This window comes from Scomber japonicus, chromosome 2, assembly GCF_027409825.1.
Source record: "Scomber japonicus isolate fScoJap1 chromosome 2, fScoJap1.pri, whole genome shotgun sequence".
In the NCBI taxonomy this organism is placed as follows: domain Eukaryota; kingdom Metazoa; phylum Chordata; class Actinopteri; order Scombriformes; family Scombridae; genus Scomber; species Scomber japonicus.
In genome coordinates this window covers 13228718-13256116 of record NC_070579.1, presented here as the reverse complement: position 1 = coordinate 13256116, position 27399 = coordinate 13228718, and the positions used below count along the sequence as shown (strand labels likewise).

The following is a 27399-nucleotide window of genomic DNA, read 5'->3' as shown; positions in this document are numbered from 1 at the left end:
TCAGCAAACGGCAGTGTATTTCACCACAGAGCACAGAGCCAAGGCACTGGGAAACAAAAAAACAAAAGCAGACCCAAAAAAAAAAAAAAAAAAAGACCAGACCAAACGGGTAAAGCGAGTGAGAGACCTCCCTCGCTCTCTTCATCCTCTGCCTCCATCCTGCTCGCCTTTCAAAGTCTGCCGTCTGTTTGTTTGTTTCATTTTTTTTTTTTAAATTCGTTTTTTCCTTCAGACGTTTTCCTTTGCTGGTCGTTTTTTTTTCTCGCAGACACATCCAGTGCAATGACGACGTGTAGAAAAACTCATGTGAGTGGAAAAGGTAGGTTAGTGATAACGACAAAAATGCTACAGCAACGTTACAGTTACAGTGATACTGTTAGACAGAGTGGTGTTTGTATGGTAAGGTTTTCACACACAGTGTTGGTCAAACACTTACAGTATTCTATGTACAGGACGTATGAACATGCACAAAAATGTCACTATGCAAACACACACAAACACATATAAATTACACAGTTTAATACAGTATTATAATAAGGTGTGTGGAAGTGCTTATGACTAGCCTCATTCCTCTTGAGGCCATTTGGACTTAATACTCAGGGTGGGAAGAGCAGCTGTGTCCTAGTGCCGCGTACCAAAATCTACATCATGTGAATGCCGGGAATCAAATCTCATTTCATAGATTCATACACATATCAGAGAGAAACTGATTATAAGAGTTCAAAAGTTCAACAATAGGGGTTCAAAATACACATTTTTGATGTGCTTGCAGTTATCCATTAAAGTCATGTAGCAGGAAACCTCAAACATAGCTCTGGTGAACAGTTTACCACAGATCTAAATCAGTGCATAAGAAATATTTAACTGCAAGTCACCATAGCAACATTACTTGATGCAACATTACCAGTTAACTGCCACTGGTGAAACAGGCATATATAGTGCTTTCAATAGTGACTAATCAGTGGTTTATTGTTTGATTGATTCATAGGTCATTTGGTCTTTCAACCTTATTGATTTTCTGATAATTAGGGGGTAACAGGCTGTAAAACATTGACGTATTATCAATGAATGTGTTAGTAACCAGTCATTTATTTACACATCTAACAGCTTTTGGCCACCTGGTGAACATATGTCAAATATTAACTCTCCTTTGAGTTTTTAGGTTTGATCTCTCCCAACTCCTGAGGGGACTATCTGACTCTTTAGCTGCTAAATGCTCCACTACATTAGCAAGCTGCTAACGGTCTGTTGCTTGGGGCTGGACAGGTAGTATACAGTGCGTTTATAAGGGTTTTTTTCTGTTGCTGAAAACAGCTGCCTGCTACAAATGGAAACAACAAGCTGAAAAATGCTAAAATGCTCCATAGAGCTGAGGGTAATTGCATATTTGGGTCATAATTCTCCAATAATCACTACAAGGGACTCTGCTACAATACAATGTCATTTTTTGCCATAGTTAATAATAAATATATCAATTAGTGCAGCTTTAAATTTTCCAAAAATAGTGAACACAATGCCTCAGAACCCAAAATGACATCTTCAAATTACTATCTTTGTCTGACCAACAGTCCAAAATTCAAACATTTTATAACCAAACATACAGAAAACCAGCAAGTTGAGCCCATTTGAGAAGCTGGAAATATTGAGTGTTTGCTTGATGACTTATAAACAATAAACTGACTAAGAGTTGATGCATTTTGGATGGATCGACTCATCCATTAATCAGTTTTGGGTTTTTTTGTCTACAACAAAGTTAAAATGATTCATGGGGGATCATTTATTGTCTATATAGTCTATTGTATTGCTTGGTGTTGGTCAGAAGTGTCCTCAAATAGAAAATACCAGACAACTTGGGTAATGCTTTATTTTATGAGTCTGTAATGTCCTAAATTAGTAAACATTATTAATTATTTGCTAGTTTAACCTTGCTGGAGTTTTCAGTCAAAGCGCAGCAAGTCGACTGTGAATATGCATAATGGGAAATTTGTCTTTAGGCGAGTAATTCAATTTATCCAGAGAATTAAATGTCCAAATAATGAATAATGAATGATTATTTACTCATGAATTTGAGTTTTAATGAAGTGGATATTTCAATTAAATTCATACTTTCTCTGTAATTAAAGAAACTTTTTTTTTTTACAGACCTATAAAATGAAGCATCACCAACACTGGTATACGTTTGCTAACTTCACTCTTGTTTTTGCTCAGTGTGGATTATTTCCATCACTTGTTGCTGTTTTGTGCCCACCCGTCCCACCCTGACTGCTACAAAAGTCCAAAATGGCTGCCAGCAACATGGGAATAAGGTCATATACAGTTCACCCTGTCATTCTCTGCTGTTCCCTTCACGTTCACATGACAAAAGAGCAGGACCAAACAGTGTAACCATATGCCTAAGCCTTCTTGTAAAAGGGACACATATAATATGCTTCAGGTTAAGTCTGGGTTATTGTGGTTCATCTACTGGGATGTTGGTGAGAAGAGAAGAAAGGCATAAGGAGAGAGATGAACCATAATTCATGCAACACCAGGAACTGTGTGTATTTCTGCATGTGCGTTTTTTCCTTAACCCAAGAAGAGTCTCTAATTTAACCGTTTAACTGTTTCTGCCGGAGAGAGAGAGAAGAACAATCTCTCAATTGTGCCGGGAAGGAGAGGAGAGGATAAGTCTTACTATCTGCAGCTGTTCATCTCTCCTATGATGGTGGGATAAGGAGAATAAATACAAGCAGGGAAGGAGGAGAGAGAAACAGAGAGAAGACAGTACAGGAGAGAACGAGGAGTATAAGAGAGATAATATCTTTCCTCTGTTAAAGTTCATTGACAGGAACACTTGTGCAACCTTATCACATAACACAGCATATGACCAGTACGGGCCCAAACCCTCACCCCTCTTCCTCTGTCACGTGTATATTAGGACAAGACATTCTTCAGCTCTCTCTAAACTTTCTTTCTTTTCCCTCTCTTTCCCTCCCTTTCCCTCCTGCTTCTTGCTTTCGCAGTTTGAACTTACTGGATTTCAGCCGGCAGCAGTCTGACTTGGTTTAGTGACAGGGTTGTCATTAGTCTTATATACATCAAAGAAAATAACACTTTCAGTGCCTGTGTCATGTAGTGGGTGCTTTTCTCTATTTTTTTTTTCTTTTTTCCTTTTTTAAACATTTCTTAACCTGTGCACGAAGGCGAGAGTTGTACAAGAAGAAGTAGAAGAATGTGACTGTCTTTCCAGCAACACACATTTATACAGGTTAAATGCAGGGTCTTGTCCTTGTAGACCCTTGCAGTTTCCACAGGGGGGCCAACAGGGGCCAACTGGTCCAAAGTCATGGCTCCACAGGTTCAGAGTTCAAAGTTCAGTTAGATCCACTCGGTGGGTCAACTGACTGCTCCACAGGTCAGTGTTAAAATGCACCCAGGCCTTCACCGACCTGGATCATTCATGGCTGGTTTCACAGTTTAAAAGTCAGAGAAGTCGTCGTCTGCAGCGTGAAGGTCACTGCAGCATGATATCTTTGAGGTTTTCCTGCAGGATGGTGTCCTTCACGGCGTGGAAGACAAAGCGGATATTTTCTGTGTCCACTGCAGTTGTGAAGTGGTGGAACAGCGGCTTCCCTCGGTTTCTCCTCTTGCGGCTGAACGACTGCACCAGGAATGCCTAAAAGAGGAGAGGTGGGACAGTAAGAGTCTGTGTGCAATATACTGTAAGACAACCCCTGATAATAAGATGACCACCCATCCCCTTTTGTTTTAGTTAAAATACATTTGAAACAGTTTTAGACTTGTGCTACTTTTTCTTTTTTTAATCCCCATCCATAAAACCTTTTGTCTGGTAGTTTTCCACAAGCAATTCATGGCAGCTTGCAAAGGTTATGTGTTTATGTATTTATCCTGTATACAAAATTATCGGCTGATATATCAATATATCAGAATTTTTTTAATTTTCTTTTACTCCCTAATATCATTGCCCTCTGCATCGGCCCCAAAACTCCAGTATTGCTCAGGCCTTACTTCTAAGACTCCCTATAAACTGACTTAAAGGAACTCACCACCCTGGCATGACCCGCTCTCAGTACCAGTTTCCTCCCTTCTTTTTAAAAAAAGAATATATGACGATGTGCTCATGTATGGTCTGCTGATGAGCATTTAATCGTTGTCATAAAAGGTTTGACTGTATTTTCCAATTCTTGCTTTACCATCTCTAATCTCTGAGTGAACTTCAGATGCCAGGCTTTAGAGAGGCTTCCTCACATGGACGTGGCTGACTCAAAAGGGCAAAAAGTGGACTGTACTGTACTCGTGTTAAGGCAAAAAAAAAAAAAAAAAAAAGACTTAAAAATATTATCTGCAAATAAATAATGCTCATAATTTGAGTTTGGTCACAACCTGATAGAGCTACGAAAAAACAAGACACAATGAATATGTGATGTTGTAACTGTCAACTTTTTAGTTTCTATAATGTGACCCCTGTTTTTTCAAGCACAGTTTCTTCTTACATTCAGGATAATATGACTTTTGTGTCAGTGGATAAAATAAAACTGGGTTCATATATGTGAAAACTAGACCGGGGTAAGCATCACCAGAGTTGAAGATGTTGTGATAATTGACTTTCTCTCCTCAAAGGAATTAAAGGTTCTGTATGTACTTTGTATACATGAACAAAAGAAAAGAGCTGGAGAAAGAAGTTCAAACCCCGTCTTCACCTCTGCACACCTGGCTAATCGCTTGTGGTTTTTTGAATATTCAGTTTCAGAAAATTACAAAAATTGTTGGACAAGGCTCTCCAGTTCAGGAAGGAGTTCTTTTTAAAGGCCTCAGTATGCTTCAAATAAAATGCTGAAGCATAATGAAGCCTTTAAAAACATTCAACAAATGAACTTGTAGCAGCCTCATAATGCTGACATTAAAACCTCTGTTTGTGTGTGTGTGTGTGTGTGTGTGTGTGTGTGTGTGTGTCTGTGTGTGTGTTTGTGTGTGTTGTACCTGTACGTCCTCTAGCCGGCGCGGGTCTCCTCTGAACTCAGGGAAGTGCTTGCGGATGTCTGCTATTCGAATCTTTTCCACTAGCAGGTCTGTTTTGTTGAGGAAGAGGATGATGGACACGTTGAGGAAGAGCTTGTTGTTTACAATCGTCTCGAAGATATTCATACTCTCAACCAGACGGTTTGTCCTGCGGTCCTCCATCAAGACCTGGAAATACACACACACACATATACACACACACACACTAAATCCTTGGGTTTTTTCAGGTTTTATCTGCACACCAATTAAGGATTCAGTTGTCATCATATGACTGTTTATTTGAACTGGAGCCACAGCTGAAGGAACAATCAAGTTTGCGCAACCAGCCACAAAGAAAGCTTTGTGTAAACCTCAAATGTTGCATCTCTCTGATGTTTCTGGTCCATTTCGTAATTCAAAAAGTTAAGGGTATAATGATCAGACTAATCTCAAAACATCACCAGATCAGCATTTTCATGATCAGAAGTGTGTCTTGAATGTGTAAGTACCTGATCATACTCGGATGATGAAACCATGAAGAGTATCGACGTGATCCCATCGAAACACTGGAACCACTTCTGCCTCTGGGACCGCTGACCTCCAACATCCACCATCTTGAAAGGAATCTTCTTGATGACAAAGTCGTGCTCCACGATCCCCTTTGTCGCCTTCCTCGCGAACAGAATATCCTGCTTGCTTGGGATGTAGTTCTGAAAGGGGAGGATGTTTTTTTTAACAATTTGGACGAGGTGAAGAAATACAATGTTTATTTTAAGTGAACTAGTCTTTGTGACTCACCAGTTGACCTATGCGATCCAAGTTATCCAGGAAGTATTTAACCGACTCACTCTGCAGACAGGAAAAGAAAAGAATCCATTACAACCACAAAATAGAACTGAGTCATCCTATTAGAGATTACCAGAATTATAAGATAAATATTATCAAGTTAAAGACTGTAATCTGATTACTGAAACAATTTAATTTCTTGTATTTCTTCCTTATTTCATTCCCATGGAAGCTGTCACACTGTGGTTATTGATTTAATAATACATCAATCGATGCTTTCTCCCAAACTGCAACAAAGGACAAGATCCATGTGATCCACCACAGTCATATTTGTCCCATCACATTTTTACAAAACATTTACTCAGGCTTAAAATACATCTAAGTACAGCAGCAGTGAGAAAGAACAGCTACTTTTATGGAGGAGATTGACCAATAGTGCAGCACTATGAATGTATTATTACATTGTGAACTGAAGTGACTAACAGGACGTGCTGGGTTATAAATGAATCATATTTGTATCCCCATGTTTGGAATGGAGCAATAAAAATACAGAGAAGAAAAACATCAGATAACCAAAAATGTGTGTGTTTCTGTATCAAAACAGAAATGCAATTTGGATGAGATGGTGTATGGAAAAATGAGGGAAACAAAAACCGCAGGGAGAAGTGGAGATCAGTTAAAATTCATAGACTCAGATGAACTTCAAGTGAACTGTGGAGCTGACCTGAAACCTGATGAACATCATTATAAAATACTTGTCACTCATGGCGTAGTGTTACCATTTCTGGAGAGTTAATTTAAGTATTATTTCTCCTTAATCTTATTTATTATATCGCAATATATCACAATTTTCCTCAAGGGGCTTTTCAATCTGAACAACATATAAGTGGCTTTATCTTTAGACCCTCAGCTCAGATAAGGAATGAAGGAGGAAGGAAGAGCACGGAGGGATAGCTATTCCAGGACTGACAGACAGATGCAACAGAAGTTATGTATAATTATAATAATTATAATAACTTTATTAGTATAGAAACTTTCATAAAAGAAATGCTGTTCAAAGTCCTTCACATGAAAAGGACACAAATATAACTTACTAAAAATAGTAAAAAAGTAGTAAATTAAAGTAGTTAAAACATAGAATAAAGAGAATGTATAAAATCACATAAAATATGAAAGACTTATAATATAAAAGACTATCTTAAAAGAAGTGCAGTAGTGCTTCAGAGTGAAGATGACTAAGAGAAAGCTAGTTAAAGACTAAAGCGAAGAGAAAAATCGAAAATGTTTAAAGTCAGCTCAAAGATGAAAGTACATTATATTCTCATTTGTTGTTATCGCTAATAAACCCCACGGAAAGATACGACTGTTAGTTCTCTCTCCTGTCTGTAACACTCAGCCCCAAGTGAGTAAATCTTTTTAAAAAACCCGGCTATAAATATTCTGTAGATTATTTTAACATACATGTCCTACAACAGCTGTGCAAACATAACTCAAAGAAGAGCAAAAAGTGCATTTTTTGGGGGACTATTTACAGCCACAGACTCATTTAATACACAATTAGTGCACTACAGTGATGACTATTTATAGCAGCAGCATGGTGTATGTGGGATTGAATCATAGTATAAGTAACATGTCAGGTTTGACCTTTAGGTTGTGTTTTTTTTGGATAACAGTGAAGCTCTACGACACAATAGAAGACATCAGGATTTGGATACACACATGATATCACAAGGCAAACAGTTCTAACAATTAGACACCATGCACTGATTGATTTTATCTCCTAGCTGTCAACATGAAGTGAACCAGGCTGGAACAGACTCGGCGCATTTCGGTTCGATCGATGTATGTTGTAATTCACACGTTTTAGATGTCTACTCTATGTTTTCTCTCTTGCCATTCGAGGCAGCAGTCGAGTCGACTATACGTTTCCGTACAGTATGAAAATCAATTAACTGACTCTTGAAACTTGAGTTGTGTAATCCGGTCTGTATTAATTTCTGTAAATGCAGTCTGACCTTCGCTGTAATGGATTTCACAGCCCAGGCTAGTTTTAAGAGCCTCCTAATTGATTGTCATACTGCAGGGAAATGAATGGAGATGAGTGGATTCAGGTTTATAAAGCACATCAGCACGTTGTGTAAAAAAGGATCTTTTGTGGTGGTAAGTATACAGTATGTGGTTTGTTGTAAATGTGCAAAAAACCTGAAGAAACCACAACTTCAATATAAACACGTTGGACATATGGCATAAAAAATGCATGAAACAGTAGTCTTGTGATGTTCAAATCCAAACTCAAAAATAAAAAATAGTTCCCATGATTCCCGACAATAGTTTAAAACTGAACCTCTGTTCTTCTTCTTCCTCCCTCTCTCTCTTAAACACACACACATTCAACAGGAAACAGCTGTGTGTGTGAAAACAGTGGGGAGAGACATGGGGGAGGGAGGGATTAGCGAGTCAGACTGAACTGAGTTACAAAGTCATTTTAGCTCTCCCATCACACAGACACACACACACACACACACACACACAAAAGCAGACACACTTGGTCCATACTACAATATAGCATTATTCCTCTGTAAACCTTCCAAATAATTCCCAAAACCTGTCAAGAGCAGCGTTCCCCCCCCCCCCCCAACTTTGCACATGTTCAGCTTCTGTCCCACTGACCCAACAGAATCTCTTCATGTAGCTGCTTAATTCATCTCTGTCAGCCCCGACATGTCGCGTAACAACCAGGAAACGTGACCCCTGTGCGGGTGAGATGTGACCCTGTGACTCCGCTGCTGACCTACAATGTCACAGCAATAGGAAACACAAAGCCGGGGGGCCCTGATTGGTTCAGCGGGACATGGAGAATAGGAGGGGCAGGTCGGAGGGAAAAGCACGGAGAGGGGAATTCCCAGAGATGAAGGGATACGCAAACACAGACAGGGACACAGACATACACGTGAACGAACACACACACACATATATACGTGAACGCACACACACATATACACACACACTGATCATTTCCACAGACACTTTAACAGCCATCAGCAGAAATGAAACAGCCTGATCAGTGATGCTATGAGAGCATTAAAACCAAAAATCAAAATTTTATTAGCTCGATGATGAGTTTTACTATGTTGTAATGCAGTAAAGCTATAGGTAGTAAAACTGGGAAATACAACTGTGTGTGTGTGTGTGTGTGAGTGTGTGTGTGTGTCTGGATTTGTGTGTGTGAGTGTGTGTTGTTGAGTAAGGCGGGAGGAATGTCTCCATTCATGGCGTGTATGGGCAGATTAGGGGCTTTATTACAGCAAAGACCTGAATAGGCTCACATTCTGCAGTGTGTGTGTGTGTGTGTGTGTGTGTGTGTGTGAGAGAGAGAGAATGTGTGTGTGGACAGGTATATGTGGCCACTTTTGCAATGTGTATGCCACTGGGTGTGACACTATTGTCTGACCGATGCATTGCTTTTCCTAAAAGCTACGATGATATATGAATTCACAGTTGATACTATTTATTCTATTAAAATGCCACAAAATAGTGAAAAATGCACATCACGACTTATTTTTTGCACATTCCTTATTGTCCACCATCATGTTCTTACTTGGGAAACAACTTGAGAATGTAAAGTCAAAGCAAACATAGCGCCTTATTATAGCTGCATTTCTGGCAGTGAAACAAACAAGCTTAATGATCTGGAAAACACACACAAAAAAAGGCTGTTATATAGAAGATATCTGCCTCAAAGAATATTTGGAGTCATTAGCAGCTGAGCAGCTCCAACACACATATGGACGCATATGAAGATAAATATCATTGATAAGGAGAGTCTCACAACTTGATTTGTTAGAAAGGATACGGACATTATATCCCTCCCCATCACTACATTTCTTTCATTGTCTTGTGTCTGATCAACGTCAATTCAAGTCAGTTTCTATTTATACAGCCCAATAACAAGTCTGCCTCAGGAGGCTGTTACACATACATCTTCTATCATTAGACTGTCAATCTGAATAAGTACAAACCACCCACACGAATGTTATATAATATCATTGTTTGAGCAGGAGTCATGTTAAGTGTTTTGTCTGCACGACTGTCCAAAGCCCAAAGATTCATTTTCGATATACTAGGATTTAGGATTTAGGTGTTATGGTGTAATATTTGAGTAAAGCAGCCTTCATTAAATGTCTTGATTCATTAAGCTTTGATTCTAATCTATTTATCATGGAGTTTTTTATCTCTTGTGTCTTCACATTGAATTAGAGGAGTATATAAATAACAGAAAAATAACAGAAAACGCCTCTTTACACAACACTCGGGAGTCAGATTGACTTATTACAAGATAAAACAAAGGCGAAAAGTGAAATAATGACCCAAATCGTCTTTTATAAACATCTGTCACAGTTCAGAGGCTGATTTCCTGCCTCAACTTTGACCTACTGTACTATGGTCTTACAGCGAGGGGTTTTTTTACCCAACATTTCAGATGAGCTCACTTTCAGTTTCACATTGAAATAAAATCATCTGATCGTCTGGCTGCCCACTTTTCTTATCACACTGTGAGCTTGATAAGAAACTTTGTTGTGGCGACTCAAGGTCCAATAAACTAGACATTCATTTAACTCTTAAATCACAACCAAATAGTAGGAAAGAAAGATGATAGCAAGAAGGGGACATGGCAAGAAACAGTTACATACATAGAACAACTCTGACACAGCTGCACAGGGACTTCCAGGTTGAAATCTCATTTAGTCAACCATACAGAGTGTGTGTGTGTGTGTGTGTGTGTGTGTGTGTGTGTGTGTGTGTGTGCACATGTACTTCACTATTTATAGCATCTGTACATCTGTATGAGGCTTCAAAGTTCCCCTACAACACACATACTGTATATAGTCTAAACTCATACCTCCTGTGCTCACGCTGTGCTCACACCTAAAGACAACAGCACCCGTTTACAGTCCCAGCGTGACATACAGCCCTGTTTTGGTCAAGCAAAGGAGATTTTGGTGTTTATATCCTATATCAAACTGTGTGTTATCTGGGTGTGGTTGGGAACATAGAGAAGACTGCAAGTAAACAAAATCCTTGCATGTGCTCACATTGGGTTTGTTTTTCTCTCACTATCTCCTTCACTCTGTTTTCTCCCCCTCTCTCTCTCTCGCTCTCTCTCTCTCTCCTGCAGCCTCCCCATCCCCCTGCCTGCTCTTCTCTACTTTCCACTCCCTTTCTGTCTCCCTCTCATCAGATTCTCTCACTCTCTATCTCTCTTTCCTCTCTCTCCCTGTCTGCCTGTGGCCCCGCTCCAGCCGTGCCTGGGAAAAGCTGACTGTGGTATCCCCGGAAAACCTCTCAGAGAGTGGAGAGAGAGAGGCGGGTGGAGAGTATCTAACTCAGCACATTTACTCCGCAGTAGACATTTTGGTTTTTCTTACACTGAAAGGATAAGACTGGTGTAATTCTATATTTTCCTTTTTGTCAACAAATCTTAGAAAAAGACCCAAAGCAACCCGTGTTTTGATCCGTCTTGGGTCCGTCTGGTCACGTTTTTTAGCAAGTTTCAACTTTGCTGTTCTGGTTCACTCTCAGAAGCAGCAGACAGTTGTTTACAGAAAAAACCCCACAGTACACTACCTGCTTAGCAACAAATACTAAACAGACACAGTTAGCAACTAGTTGGTGAACATAGTGGAGCATTTAGCAGCTAAAGATCCAGATATTTTCCTCAGGAGTTGATAGAGACCAAAAGCAGAGCTAAAAGAGAGTGACTTATATTCATAAAGGGGAACAGAAACCACTAAATCACTCCAAATGAATGATAATGTTGCGCCATAACTGCAGGATGTTTAAATAAGCAACATAACTTAGTTTCGACATCTCAACATAAAATGTGATGATATTGCAGTGTTGTGTTCGCAGCTTGTTCACGGCTGCCCCCAAAATAATCAGTTAATGCAGTTTTAAACCTGTAATAACTGATTGTTTGGCCACATGTTCAGTTGATATGGCAAACTTGTTCATCTATTTTGGTCTCCTCCAACTCCTGAAGGAGATATGTGGCTCTTTAGAAGCTAAATGCTCCGCTATGCTCACTATCTTGTTGCTAACTTTGTCTCTCTGCTGTTTGGTGCTGGGCAGGTAGCGTACGGCTAGCGTGCTGAAAACAGCTGTAAAATGATGAGAGCAGTGAGACTTAATCGACACAATAAAGTTGTAGGCCTTTAAAACAGAGTTAAAAAGATGCTAGCACAAACCTCTCTGTGTTAATCGCTATTAGCAACACTTTACACATACACACATTCATTCGGTTTTATTGTTTAAATAAAATATCAATTATAGCAGCTTTAAAAAAGGCTAAATACTTTGCTCTAACAATTGTTTATTGTAGTTTTTTAACAAATGTTACTCAAATAAAAGTAAATTGCATTAATGTGCATTTGTTGTGGACAATTTTTAACAGAAATCAACTCGAAAAAGGAAAGGAAAGAACACAGTGAAACATGTGGCTCATGTGTTTTTAATAGTTTTAACAATGGAGCTCTATGGCACAGAGGAATCAGCTAATAGGCTATTTTGGCAAAACAGACAAGAGCTGTTAGTTCAATTTATTGTTGCTGTTTGTCTTTTCATGGGATCTGCTAAGAAAAAGAAAAATATATAACATAACCAGTCTTATCCTTTAAGCCAGAGTGATGTCTGCAGGCCTGTGCAGCTGTTGCATACTAGCTTTATCATACATGGACTCCAGATAAGACAAGGCAGTCTGACCCAAAGCTGTGCACTGACATCTCAAACACACACACACACACACACAAATGCACGCACACACACACACACACACATGTGTACGTGCACACACACACACACACACACACACACACACACGCACACACATGTACGTGCACACACACACATACAGTATGCTGAGTGAGAGAGAGACGGAAGTGGCTTCTGTCTGACTCCAGATTTGTTTTGTCACTGATAAATGTGTAACAAGGTAAAAGGTCACACTCTGAGCTTCTGAGCAGACATCATAACTGCAGCGTCACTTGCAATAAAATACAAACAAACTGGCTGCCACAACAAACATTATACACTAACAACAAAAACAGCTGGTGGTGCCGATGCTGGGAGACAGTCGCCATGTGGATAATATGGTTAGTGATCATTCATGACATTCTTCTCAAACCCCTAAGTGTCATTAACCGTCTGTCTGACTCTTCACAGCATATCAGTTGACAGTGTTGTAGAGCTACGTGTTGAACCAAGTGGTTCATAAACTCTTCAGCTACATAAATTAGCTGCTTTTGTTTTCTTAGTTCTCTCACTTCAGACGGCAGAGAAAAGATGAACTTTGAGACTTGAGATGGTCTAAAAACTCAATATACAGACAGTGTATCTCTATATTATCTCACTCTTTCTTTGACTTTGAACTTGCATAGGGAATAAGTAAACACAACTATTGACAGCTGCTTTAATTGATTGATATTTTGCAACAAGCTGGTCACAAAACATTGACATATTATCAGCTTATAAGGGATCAGTTACACAAGAACATGAAAAAACAACAAATAGATTAATTTGGAGTTGTGTTTTAATCAACCTGATGAATAATTTCACCGTTCTTATCACCAACTTTGTTGCAGTTTGGCGCTGGACGGGTATTGTACACTGGGTTTGTAGAGCTATGACGATGACAACAAGAACCAAAACATTAAAGCTGCGGGCTGGAAAACTAAACCAACGAGCCAGAAGACGCTTTGTAGAGCACAGAGGAACTGCAGAATTAGTGATTATTCTCTATGGGTTGTCCCTTTCACATGCACACTGTACTTTGATTTAATGTTAATATAAAAATATTGATTAAAACAGGTTTAAAAAATAAAATGTAGACATCAAATATGCTTGTCTTGTAGCCTGGCTAACACCAGACCGCGTCTCAATCTCATGTGAAATTGAGGTAGGGTCTGGCGAGGAGCTGTTCATTTCCTCGTATTTGAATATGCTTCAAATGCTTCAGTACGCTACTGGACAAACTTACAGCCAATCATATCAACGATACACGATTACGTATTCAGAGCCTGTATGAGCCTGCATATTTATGAAGGAAATCATATAGCACAAGTTTTTGTTCTATTTTTAAAGTGAACTTGGCTTCCAATTTATTTAGCACACAATCTACTGCTGCTTTGAACGGTTGTTGCACCTCCGCGGCCGCCATGCTGGAGTCGCTTACAGTCGTCATCGCCTTGAGCCCGCCTCCCTGTTCTATGATTGGTTCCCTATCTCAGGCGAAAATTTTGTTTAGGTGGCCATGCTAATTTTCAGAGCGAGGTAGAATCTCGCTGGGATGAGAGCATGGGTTTACTCAGGCTACTTGTCTTGCTGACCTAAGTTACAAATTGGCACTACAACAGAGAGAAGCCGTCATCCCCAAAAGAAATGATACAAAATTGTCCTATCTGACATTAAATTGTCTAAATTCTGCCTCCCACTACTCAATGGAAACAAAACACTTAGTTCAAAAGATGCAGAGGTTTGTAATGTAACAATGTGATGTCTCCCAGTGGTAATTTTAAGGCTTTCAAGTCTACTAAAATTAAACAAAATGTTATAAACCATCTTTGGCATTTAGATAAGAGAAGGGGCCATTTAATGAAACCCTCCTTTAGCCTTCCTTGCAGCATTTTCAATAAAAAATATACCGCTCTATTTTCCATCTATTCAATTTGACTAGTTACACACTACAAAGAGAAAAATCCACACATCAGTGAGGCGTGAAAACCACTGGTTTTGATCAGCGTGCGTTTAATATATTAGGACTAAAGAGGAAAAGAATTACACTCCAATCTACAAGCCATTTCAGATTGTGCTTGGTGCAGTGTAGCGTGGCAGATGAAACTCCACGGGGCTCCACTTCACTAGCTCTAATTCCAGTCAAGAGAAAAATAATTACATCTTTTGGAAAGTCTCCACACAAAAAGAAAAAAAATGAAAGAGGTAAGTTACACACACACACACACAGACACACACAGACACACACACACACACACACACACACAAATCCCCCTTAAACATTAAATCCTTCCACAGGCTTCACTCTGTAGGTGCTTCATCACTATGACTTCCTCTTTTTGGATGACAGGTGAAAACATCCATGATATTATCCAGTTACTTCCTCTGAAGTTTTGAGCGTATCATCGATCACTGGCTCTTTGAGAACAGGCTGTGCTTTTGACCATGCAGATTTATACTTTTCTACCTTTCTCTTCTTTTCTTTGGCATTATGTGTCACTAGCGGGTCAATGTTTGCTCTAAATTCAATGTGATAGTTATGTCATTGTGACACTGTGGTATAATTATATTTTTGTAATTGGGACATTTGCATAATTGTTACTGATTGTATTGTACAGTATCTACACCTGCTTAACAAGTAACAATATTTAATGCTCTTTTGTCTTTACATCTTTTCTACGACATAAAGAACAAAGGTTGACTTTCTACTTTTAAACAGTGAATGTTTAAGAGACTGCTGTTTGCGACCACACTGAGACATAAAAGGTACATTATAGTTTCATACTATAACAGATAAGTGAAGCTCTGCTCAGTCATAGGTCATTCATGGGATATTCTTTGGCTGCTGTGCCACATTTAATGAGAAACATCAGGTCAGCTGGTGAGTAACCTGTGACTAAACATGATTCCTGGTCAATGAATGAACTGAAGGCGGGACTCTAATGTCCACATTTATGTTAGGATTAGTGGTTTACTTTGATTTTCACTATAAATTACCGTGCCGGACATGCTAAGCATTCTAATTAAATATCTTAGTCTACCTCATGTTAGATGTTTGATACATGTTTCTTTTGTTTAGGGCTGCAGCAATGAAAGAATAATAATTGGGAACTGCCAGTTATGTTAATGTTAGGCAAAAAAAGTGTTTCCTAGTATCAGGTTTATGTGAATTTTCATCTTTTATTATTTGATTGTTTTCAGATATTTCATATACCAATCAACTGGGAAAATAACAGGCATATAATGAAAATCATTGTTAGCTCTAGCACTACCAGACCTTTTCTCTCGTATTTTCATCCCCTCTTCTGCTCCCATTCTGTTGTTTCTAACAGGAAACTGTAATTTGGATGGCATTTCATGAATAGTTTTATTTGTTTGTCTGATGTTAGTTGCCAGATCATCAATGAAACACGATCCACACACAACATACAATTTAAACCCATCTGTCACCACAACCTAATTCAAGGGGCGTGTGCACAGCTGTGCTCCTGTCCTCCACCCTCTAATGTGATTCACTGTCTGCAGGTACTGCTGGTGCAGAGAGGAGGGCTGGTTTGTCTCAGCCAGCAGCTACATTAACATAATTTGCCTAATATAAAGATGTGTGGCAAACTCAGATTAAACTGTTAAAATATTGCTTTTCTACATGTTTATGCTTATTGAAGAGGTGGTTTAATAAGGTACTTATTGGCTTTTCACTTGCAAAAGTTTTAATATACTTACAGTAACAGTTGTCATCAACTCGCCCAAAAAAAACTCCCATATTTCGAAACCTAAATGTTAATTTGATTTCATATGTATTTTTTCCTCCATCGTTCCACATTATTGTCAGGGTCTGTTAGTGTCAGGGTTTTTAGTTGATTTTCTGTTCTTGTTGTGTCACTTCCTGTTTTATTTTGAAGTCCTTGTCTTACCCTGTGTAATGCCTGTGTGATTGCTTTCCCTGCTCTAATGTGTTTCACCTGTGTCTAATTGTCTTCCCCCTCCTTGTGTATTTAAGCAGTGTTTCCCTTCCCTTCTGTGCCAGGTCGTCTTTTCCTTTGAGTCAGAGTTACAGTGTTTTATTTCCTTGAGTATCTTCCTGTGAATGACCAGTTTTAATTCCCCAACCTTAGAGTTTAGCCTGCTGATTATTGTACCTTTGCCTGTTGAATTGCCTACCTGGTTTTGACCCCTGCCTGCAATAAACATCTCTGAGTAAGCCTGATAATTATAGGAGTGAGCAAAAATGTTTGTGCAAAATTCTCCTTTAAACTCTCATAAAGAGCTTATCGCAGTCACCCATCCATCTATTTACTCATTCCTCCATCCTCTAATCTGGTGATTCCCAGCAACAAATACTTGTACACCAGAGGATACTTCTCCAGCTGCCACAGAGTACAGATTGTGAGATTGAAGTGTAACTCAGCTAATCTGAAAAATGACAAATAACAAACAAGGCTTTCAGTAGTTTATCAGTTGTCAACTTAACCAGTAGTTTACCACCAACCAACTTGTGACATTAACATCACATGCAGCTACTGTGACAGCAAGTGGAAATCAATTGCTAAAAGAACAAATGCTACACAAAAGAGACACCAAACATCGACAACTCCTCGATTATATCTCGTGTGAGTTTAAAGTCCAACTGAAAGCACATTTAATCATTTTTCTTTGCAGTCAAAAATAATGTCGACATGTTTTTAAATGTATTTTAATAGTTCTGTACGCCATACAGAACAAAGTAAACTAACTGCTGTCATTACAAGTCGTGGACGGTGTGTTACTAACAGGTATTTTGAAGAGCAACAATCAAATCAGCATCTAACAAGTCCAAAGTGAAATGTTCATGTATGTTTACGTGGTGTTTAATGTGCTGTAGTTGATGTCAGCAGTGCACTTTCCCCTGATTGTTTGTTTGGTGCACAGGACAAGTCATGTGTTCATGTTTGTAAGTTAGATAAGGAGACTTTAGCAAGAAAGCTGATGTTGTTTTTTTGTTCAGAGTCTGTGGCTCTTGTATTGCATAGCAGGATGCAATCATGCTCAGTGTGACTGCCTGCTCTGCCTATGATTCATATATTGAATTGGCTTTTCAAATAAGCACTCCAGCTACGTAAGTGGATGATGAAACAGTATTAAATTGAAATAATGTAAAACTAATGGGAACAATCAAATCAATGGAGAACACAGGAACAGCGATTACATAGCAGATAATATGTATGCTGTAGTAGACTCAGAAAAGGTGATTCAATTTCAGTTGGAGCATGAGATGTGGTTCGGGGGGAGTCTATCGTACTCACCAGTTGGAACTCAGAGCGTCGTGCGTAGGCCTCATGAATGCCGGTGTCTGCCCAGAGTGCACTCAGCGCCATCACGTACAGCTGAAACTCACTGGGCTCGACCCCCGTGGCGCCCACGCGTCCCTCCCACGACATCACCAGCATGCCCTGTTTCTCGTTCTCACAGGTCTGCCAGGTGATGCCTAGCTTGTCCCGGGCATCCACCAGCACACGCATGCCCTGCAGAAACACACAAGACAGTAGACACAATCAGTACACGTATATGCCTGAATGTGGTGAAGTGCTCTAACAGCTGCAGTTTCTAATGTCAGCAGTATTGTACAAATGTTTCCTGACCGCACAAAGGAAAAAAAATCATAATACATGTGCTGCTTGCTACTCCTGGGAAAAACGTCAGCAATGAGTCTGTTTCTGGTAAACATGGAGTAACTTTAACAGCGCACATGTGTTTATGACACACACACATGCATGCACGCACACACAAACACGCACACGCACACACACACACAGTCAGGCACACACACACACACACACACACACACACAGTCAGACACACACACAGTCAAACTCCTGCATGTGTGGCTGCTGGTGGTTTTCTGAGGAGAACCATGTGGACTGATCTGTGTGGGAGGTCTCCTCCTGAATGAGATTCAATGAAAATTATTCAGTGTTTTATCTGTTTCTCCTTTTTTTCTTTTTTAATCAAACCTTCCATTATTATATTATTATACACCAGTGAGTGATGTGTTCTGCGGCCAGGTTGTAAGTCTTTTTAATTACAGTTTTTATTTGTGGCTTACTACTTCAACTATGACATAATCTTATGTTACTTGTTATTCTTTACTTTTCCTCAACCTCTACTTTTTGTGTTTAACTGAAGCAAATTTTAGGGTATGTTAAAAAAAACATGTCGGTTTTGTTGTCTGATTTATTGATTTACAGCATATAAGACTCAGCAGTGAGCAATGACTACGAAAGTGTTTCAAAGGTCACAGTACGTTCAGGGATGTGTGTATACTGCATGTGTGATGTGTGTCTGTCAGTGAGTCATAACCACCTGATTCTTGTGCAGTAGTCAAGTCCAGTCAAGTTTATTTGTACAGCTTAATATTATATTCAATGGGCTTAACAGGCTCATAATATGAGAAGCTCCCGGCCAAAGCTCCCAAAGAAGAGGGAAATACTCTAAAAACATCTTAGCACACAAGAAAAAAGAAGTGAATAAACTTCAGAGGAGACTATGTAAAGAGATTCCTCTCCCAGGACAGAGTTAGTAGAAATTCAGGTTATTACTGGAACTATGAGTAAATACATGTGGTGTGAGATGCCCCTATGTGACTAAGTGATGTGTTTTTAAGTGTGATCCCATCCAAGACTTTTCCTTTCTCAGAGCGGGTGCTGTTTTTGTTTTGAGGTATGACTAATAAGGACAAATTCTAAACAACCAAGGACATCCCAGAATTGAACTGGGAGGATGTGTAACCATAATGTAATACACATGCAGATTGTACAACAGCAGCAGCAAGTCAGTGTGAGTGAGCTCTGACTCACATCCAGTCATTTTTTCAGCCTGTCTGTCAGCCTGTTAGCCAACATGAACATTATCAATAGTCTTGTCTGTCTCTCTTCCTGTGCCTCTCTATCTTCACGGCTGTTGGTTTTCAGTTAGTTCATGTGTGCAGCACGTCCCAATTCAGTAGCTGAATGCTCCAAATTGCATTTCGACACTGACCCAAAACAAAACCATAACAGGCTGACGAAGCCTGTCCCGTTTCAGAGACTCTTCCAAATGCAGCCAAGAAATGCAGCCTCATTTTGCCCAAATTTGGGGGACAATACCAGTGTATCTTTTGTACCCAACAACAGCCGATTCTCCATGTTGACTGAGCCGGACTGATTTTTGTTGTGAGCTTATTGTAAACTCTCATGAACCCAACTGTTTGTTTGACAAATACAGCAGGTTTAGCTAAAATAAAACTGCCTTCCTCCAGGTTTTTAAAACATGAGAACATGCTGCTTTTCTTGGTCTTAGCCTGAAACGATTAGTTGATTAAGTTAGTCGATTGAGAGAAACTAATTGGAAACTATTTTGACAGTCCATTAATTGTGTAAAAAACATACATTTGAGGATGTAATACAGATGTAATAAAGATAACAGCTGTATATCAGTGCTAATTTTAGGGCTGCAACTCGATTATTGTTTTTGGCCAATCATTAGTCATTTGATCTATAAAACGTCAGAAAATGTTGAAAAAAAGACAATTACTGTGTCCTAAAATGCAAGATTAAACCCAAAATGTCTTATTACAGAGATATGAAGTTTTCAATCATAGAAAATGAAAGAAACCAGAAAATATTCACTTTAAGAAATTTTGCATTTTTTCCACAAAAATTGGCGCTTAGTTTCCTGTCAATCGACTAATCATTGCAACTCTACCTTCTGTTAAAGCTTTTACCGCTGTAGAGATGTGGTATTTATCCTACAAGCCACAGCCTCTCAGTACCTGACTGGACGGGGCACAGGAAACATAAAATATCTGACATCTGAACTGAATTATTCTCACAGTTGCTGATATGGTCAGTGGCATCATTATCAGTCGCCATGGGTGGCAGCTGGCTGGGGCATTTCATTTATTATTATATTGTCAGTGTGATTTTATTGTCTTTCCCTTCCTGCATAAGTGCTGCCCGCCCATGAACTCCACCGCCCTCCTCCTGCCACACAGCACCTGCCTCCTGAGCCCACAGAGACCAGTTAAAGGATGGAAAGACAAAAAAATCCCCTTACACCATACAAGTGGCATGAAAAACAGCCACAACACAACATACAAGTAAGTAACTAGTTCCTCTATTTAATGCACTGATGTGACAAATAAGCAGTAACTATTAAAAAATCTGCAAACGGAAATATGACTAAGACATATAGTACCAAGTTTCTCGACTGTAAAGCTGTGATTTGACCTTTAATGAAGGGTATAAAACAAACTCAGGAAAAACAGAGATAAGAAAAACCATCAGGTGCTCAAATAAAAATGAATAAAAAATGTTGCTACTGTTCTTGTTTATATTCTGTTCTGTTAAAGAGATGCAGCATGTAAACTGGTAGTCGTTCATTGGTGCAAATGTAAACTTTCTCATCAAATGTGTACTTTAGGTTAAGGACTGTAGCAGTTTCACTTTGACATGTGTGAAATAAAAGATTCCACTTTTACGAGGCTTATACCAGAGATTTATCTTCCACTGGGGCTATAATTATTGAGACTCAGGAGCGGAACCACACCTGAGCTCCAGCTTCGAGGTATTTATTTTAAATAAGCCTAATTGCCCTACACACCTGTGTGTCCCCTGTCAGGGTTATCCCTCCTTCCTTCCCGCTCCTGCTGGCTTCTCTTTCTCTATCATTATATTCCCAGCAGGTGAGACCGTCCGTTCCTCCACCCAAAACCACACACACACCACAGTTCAGGTGATGTCTCAATTCGACAAGATATTGCAGGTTTGTGGAAGCAATCATGTTCAGTTTATGGTGTCATGAACCAAATCATTTTCACTTCCATTGAGGTTTGTTTTAATGTATGTGTTAATTGTGCACTATTGATTTATGTCAAATTCACTGCCTATGAGGTTGCAGCCACAACAGTTGATTAATTGATTAGTCTATCAACAGTGAATTAACCACAACTGATTTTGATAACTGATTCATGGTTTTAAGTCATTTTTTTATGAAAACGTGCAAAAAATCTCTGGTTCAAGCTTCTTTCATAATGTTTTTGCTCTCTTAAGTCATCCATGACAGTAAACTAAACATCTTTGGGTTGTGGACTATCGGTCAAACAAAATAAGACACTTAAGGTTCTTCTTCTAAAGACCAAATGACTAATCATTAATCGAGAAAATAACCAACCGATTAACTGATAATGAAAATAATCGTTAGTTTCAGGCCTTGTTTGTACTGTTTGCTACTATATATTCCTGTATTCCTGTTATTTCACATTATAGAAATAAGCATTGAATCTGAAACTAGCTAATTTAAGCAATTTCTGCGTAAACAATTACTGAAACAGTTATTTGATAGTTAAAGCAGTTGCCATCAATTGACTGATTGATTAATCAACTAATTGTAGCAGCTAAAGAATAACACTGTCAGATATTGTGGAATAAGATGAGTTTAACATCCTTTAAGCTACTTTAGAGGAAACAAAAAGGGGAACATCATCTTTTAAGTCAGTTAGCAAGAAAAAAAATGGCTAAAAGTCAATGGTCCCAGCTTCTTAAATGTAAATATTCGCTGCTTTTCTCTTGTAAATTCAATACTTTTTGGGTTTGGGCCACTGGTCAGACAAAACAAGCAATTTGAAGATGCTACATTGGGCTCTGGGAGCTTATAATGAACATCTTTCATCATTTCCCAACAGGTTATAGGCTAAATAACAGAATAATCCATATCAAAGGTGAAAATAACTGTTACTAGCAGCCATTTAACTAATAATGTTGTTTCATAAGACAAAGAGTTTTCAGGGCAGATGAATAATGGCAGGGTGGGTCAAGGGATTACGCACATGTAATGTCATGTTGATATTTCTGTGAACTGGTTCGAATTAATGTATTACTTTATATCTCTTGGGCAGGAAAGACGCAAATGCTTTATTAGAGAAGACTCTCTTCATAATCAGAACAACATTTTGAACAGTTTGTGGCATTGGGCATTGTTTGACTCTCTTTCCGCTCCCACGCATCATGCATTATGTGTTTTCAGGAGGTTGGACGGAGGTGAAATGTGTGTGTGTGTGTGTGCGCTTGTGTGTGTGTGAAGGGGGATACTATTCATGATCTGATCCGTGACAGGACCGCCACTGTGTGCTGGTATTCGGGGGGAGGGGGGGGGGGGGGGGGTATTGGGGTATTGTACTGCCTTGGCTGTAGAAGTGGAGGCTCTTATCATCCTTGTCTGAGCTGTGTGGCACTCAGAGCGGATGTGCTCATCCCTCAGGAATAGTCTGGTATTGTTAGCTGGTGAAGGAGGCCCGGCCATGACAGCAAACAAAGGGACACTCACACACACACACTTCAGGATAAAAATATGTACTATGTCAACAAACCTCTATGTGTGTGCGTGTGTTTGTGAAACCCAATTGTGGGATGAAAATGTCAATATAAAGGCCACTATTTATCAGCTGCTTTCTTGACATAATGATAATCATTGGTCTATAAAATGTAATCTCAGAGCCCATGGTGATATCTGATTATTAAGTTGCTTGGCTGAAACACTAAAATATTCAGCTGCCAATCATAAAATAGAAAAGCTACAAATCTCCACATTTAAAAAGAGAAAGAAGCTGGAACTAGTAAATTGATATTGAACTTTGGTAGGCCTACAAAATTGGTGATTTTGCTTTAGGAAGTTAACACTTATTGCAGATTACTTTAACTGTCAATCTCCTAATGGATAAACTGTCTCATCTCTAGTCTAGATGATAGCCTGGATCTCCAAAGTCACTTTCTCACACATCATTGATTATCTAATGTGGATTGACATGCATCATTACTTCAACTCAACAAACAAAAATATCAATTTAAAATAGAAACAAAACCAGCCAAACAGGAACAGACAGCACTTGAGTGAAAACCTGGAAGTTTCAATTTTGGACTCAAGTCAATAAAGTTTGCCTCAAGGCCCCCAAGCTCTTTATTTCCTGTCCTTACCTTCAGTATATTATCATAGATAGTGTCCCGGAAATCCAGCAGTGCTTTCTGATCAAACTCTTGTCCATTAATGATGCGCATCTGTTTGAGGAATGTGGACTTTCCGCTTTCTCCGGCCCCGAGCAGAAGGATCTTCACCAGCCGCCGGACAGCTCTCCTCTCCCGGGCGAGCATCGCGTCTATCTCCCGGCTCCTGCGCCGTGCCTCCCGCTCCTGCGCTGCGTCCCTCTCCCGGCTCCCCTCCTTGCTGCTGGCCGGGTCCCTGCTGGCCTCGGCCGGGAGCAGGCAGCGGCTCAGGGTGCGGACCACTCCCGACATGGCGAGTCTTTTTTGGGGGGTTGAGGGAGGGAGGGAGGGAGAGGGGGAGGAAAGTTCACCGAAACTTCAGTGGGAAAATGTTCATTATAGGATCCACATGCGCTTACATCCACCGAATAAATAGAATAATAATAATAAAATAAAAAATCTCTACATTTAGACTGAGAGGGTGAAGCTGTTATCTATTAGACAACCCGTGTCCATCTTGGTTAGACCGCGTCATCAACCAAAATCGATGTGCAGAGATGAGAAACAATGCCAGCAAACTTTCAAAAAAAAAAAAAAAAGTTCAAAATTTAAAAAAAAGTTTAAACTTCTTCTGTCCAGAAAATAGAAGATAAGTTAATCATAAATCCATAAATGTATCCACCCAAGGCAAAAACACTAGTAGAGAGGCGCTGTGAGGACTGCGGTAATAACTCACACAGCGGGACAGCCTCCAGACTTTCTAAACACAACCAGTGGTTTGTGAAGTTGGGCAGCGGGGAGAGAGCAGCTCCTCCGGCCGGCGGTGGGACGGTCACAGGCTGAGGGGAGGGGAGGAGGAGGAGAGGGAGGAGAGGGAGGAGGAGTAGGGAGAGGGAGAGGAGTGGGAGGGCAAAGGTGCTCCACCGGGGTTCACCATCAGGGGTCGCCAGAGGACAACACAACAAACACTGAGAGTAATTTATTAGGAACACCTGTGCAGTGGAAATTCATCAAATACAACAACTCTGCTATAAATTATACTTTCATGAAGCTTACACATCTTCAGTTTGTGTTTGTTGTCAGTGGTGGAGGGTGTAGCAGATATCTTGCCACCCTCATAAGATAAGATAAGAATAATAATACATTTCATAAATAGAGCGCTTTTAACAATACTCAAAGACGCTTCACAGAATCAAAGACAAATTAAAACAATAAAACCGTAGAGAATAAATGAAAATGCAGTCAATGAAAGCAATACAGAGAAGAAGAAATAAAATATTTAAACAAAACAAAAAAAAAAGAAAAGAAAAACATCAAAACAATCAAACATTAAAAGCGGAATTGAAAAGATGAGTCTTGAGAAGTGATTTGAATTTGATGAGTCCCAGAGTCACGGAGGGATTTTGGGGAGAAGGCTCTGTGATACTCCTTTATTAGTCCCCCGATAGAGAAATGTACATTATTGCAGCAGCAAAGAGAGCGTCAATAAGAAGAATGAAGAACAATGAATAATAAGTAGGAGTACAAAAGCAATAACACAGTAGTAAAAATATAGGAAAATAATTGTAATGGTAACATTATGTACTCATACACAGAAAGGTTAGAAATGAAAGAAATGTCACAAGAGCAGCTTCAGTGCATCTTAGCATTGATTCAACAAGTCTTTGAACTCTACTGGAGGATTGAATATCACTCTTCCACAAAAGATATTCATACTCATTTGGTGTTTTGATTTTGGTGGTGGAGAGCGCTGCCGGTGCTGGTGTTTAATTGAAGTCGACATCTGGTGACTGTGAAGGTCATAGCATACAATGTACATTATTTTCATACTCATCAAATCATTCAGTGACCACTCCTGCCCTTTTGATGGGGGGCATTATCATCCTGGAAGAGACAACATCAGGATAGAAATGTTTCATCATAGGATAAAAGTGCTTTTGTATTGATTTTCAGTGACTGTTCCCTCTAAGGGAACAAGTGGACCCAAACCATGCCACTAAAATGCCCCCCCGCAGCATAACAGCACCACTAGATCCCCTCACTGTAGGTGTCAAGCATTCAGACCTGTACCAGTTTTTCCTTTAACTCGTTACTCGTCTGTACATCAGTGGAGTGGACAAAACATTAGGAACACATTTCAATATAATGCAGTACAGTACACCATGACCTCAGTGATTAACATAAAGTACAAGTATCACCTTTCTGACAATGTGAGCAAAAACTGAAAATGTACCAGCTTGATAAAAGACTTTATGGAATGGTTCTAATGAATTTCATTAGGTTGCACAGGTGTTCCTAATAAACTGCTTGAGTATAGTTTAACCTTTAAAAGACTATAATGAAGTTATTTTCATACATTTTTCTAAAAGTCAAAGGTCAAGGGTCAACACTCAAAAGTGAAACACATTGGCTAGATGCTGATTGAGATGAAGTACCAGTCAAAAGTTTGGACACACTTTCCCATTCTCTTAAGTAAGAAAGTGTGTCTACTGGCACTGTATATTGGGAAGCTGTGTTGCAGATTTTTAAGTCAAGGGAAAATGTCCCAATAAAATATCAATAACACTGAGCAACATCCCCGCCCTTGTAACCTTTATACAGTTCATTACAGATAGATGTGCAATTCTGTACAATAATATCAACTGACAAATAATTCAGTATCACTTTCAGATGCGTCTTATAAGCATTAATAAATGGATTTATCCATGGTTAATATTTAATTTACTGATGCTTCATAGATTATTCATAAGGGGCCATGAATTATGAACTACTTCTGGGTTGCCAGATTGTGGGAAATGCTCCTCCAGCATCAGACTTGCTTTATCTATTTATCCCTTTAACTCATTATGCAGACCGTAACCTTATTAACCTTATTTACAACTGCAGACTCAATGAATTGCTAAAAGAACTCAGATTTATCAACATGCATTTGACAGACAAGCTTTTGCTGATGGTTTATTATAAAATGAGACAATTAACAAGACCAAAGCCTCAACAGTTTGAATGTGGAGAGAGAGAGAGAGAGAGAGAGAGAGAGAGAGAGAGAGAGAGAGAGAGAGAGAGAGAGAGAGAGAGAGAGAGAGAGAGAGAGAGAGAGAGAGAGAGAGAGAGAGAGAGAGAGAGAGAGAGTTTTTCAGCGATTATGGTTTTACTGATTTATACACAAAAACGCCATTAAACAAACTTTTACTACACCACTTACACCTTCTGTTGACATGTCAGCAGTCAGGTGTCCAAATGAACAATGACTTGTTTTTCTTGGTGTAATCATTCCTCCTGTTCATGACCCCTTCATAATGCACTTTATCTAAAGCTAATACGAGGCTTCAGCCATCTGAGTTAGTCAAGTCATATCTATCTATCTATCTATCTATCTATCTATCTATCTATCTATATCTTTCAAGGTTACTGTTTTTGAGAGCTCTTTTTGTTACTATACCTCCATTCCAGCTGGACAGAATGCTAAAAAAAGGACTCTAACTGTGCGAGATATCACTTTATTTGATTAACACAGACAATTGAAGCCTTATATTATCTTCATATAAATGTTTAAATACATTTATTTATTAAAACGTTGACTGTGGATTTTGCATTTGGAGGGAATCTTTTACTACAGCCAGTGAACCCTGTTCCAATATTCATTTGGGCCCCTTAATATTGTTTTCAGACTTAAAAAACTGTGAACTTGTCCTTTAATGCCGAGGCCACTGGCTCCATGGACGTGTTGTTGTTGGTATTCTGTCTTGAGTTCAAAATAAAAACACAAGTCCTCCCAAATCCTAATCCTAGCCCAATGTTCTCTTTTCATTAGAACAATTTTTCCACATCTTTTCTCCGT

The 27399-nt window shown here is 39.3% G+C and overlaps 1 protein-coding gene across 1 annotated transcript; it reads right to left on the bottom strand.

Moving 5' to 3' along the window:
* Window positions 1–24154, bottom strand: gna12a (guanine nucleotide binding protein (G protein) alpha 12a). The gene is made up of 6 exons (XM_053339738.1): window positions 23556–24154; window positions 17853–18071; window positions 5797–5847; window positions 5508–5708; window positions 4981–5187; window positions 1–3655 (listed from the first exon to the last, which is right to left on the bottom strand). The coding sequence occupies exons 1-6, from the start codon at window positions 23871–23873 to the stop codon at window positions 3494–3496; spliced, it is 1158 nt and encodes a 385-aa protein (XP_053195713.1). The 5' UTR covers window positions 23874–24154; the 3' UTR covers window positions 1–3493.
* Between the last annotated feature and the right edge of the window lie 3245 nt (window positions 24155–27399).

Bases quoted from the DNA above. Each gene is read 5' to 3' on its own strand.
- gna12a (XM_053339738.1), bottom strand. From the start codon at position 23,873: ATGTCGGGAGTGGTCCGCACCCTGAGCCGCTGCCTGCTCCCGGCCGAG. The intron at 5,848-17,852 runs GTGAGTACGATA...TCCTGTCTGCAG, and splicing joins GACGCTCTGAGTTCCAACTG to AGTGAGTCGGTTAAATACTT. The intron at 3,656-4,980 runs GTACAACACACA...CTCCTCTTTTAG, and splicing joins GCCGGCTAGAGGACGTACAG to GCATTCCTGGTGCAGTCGTT.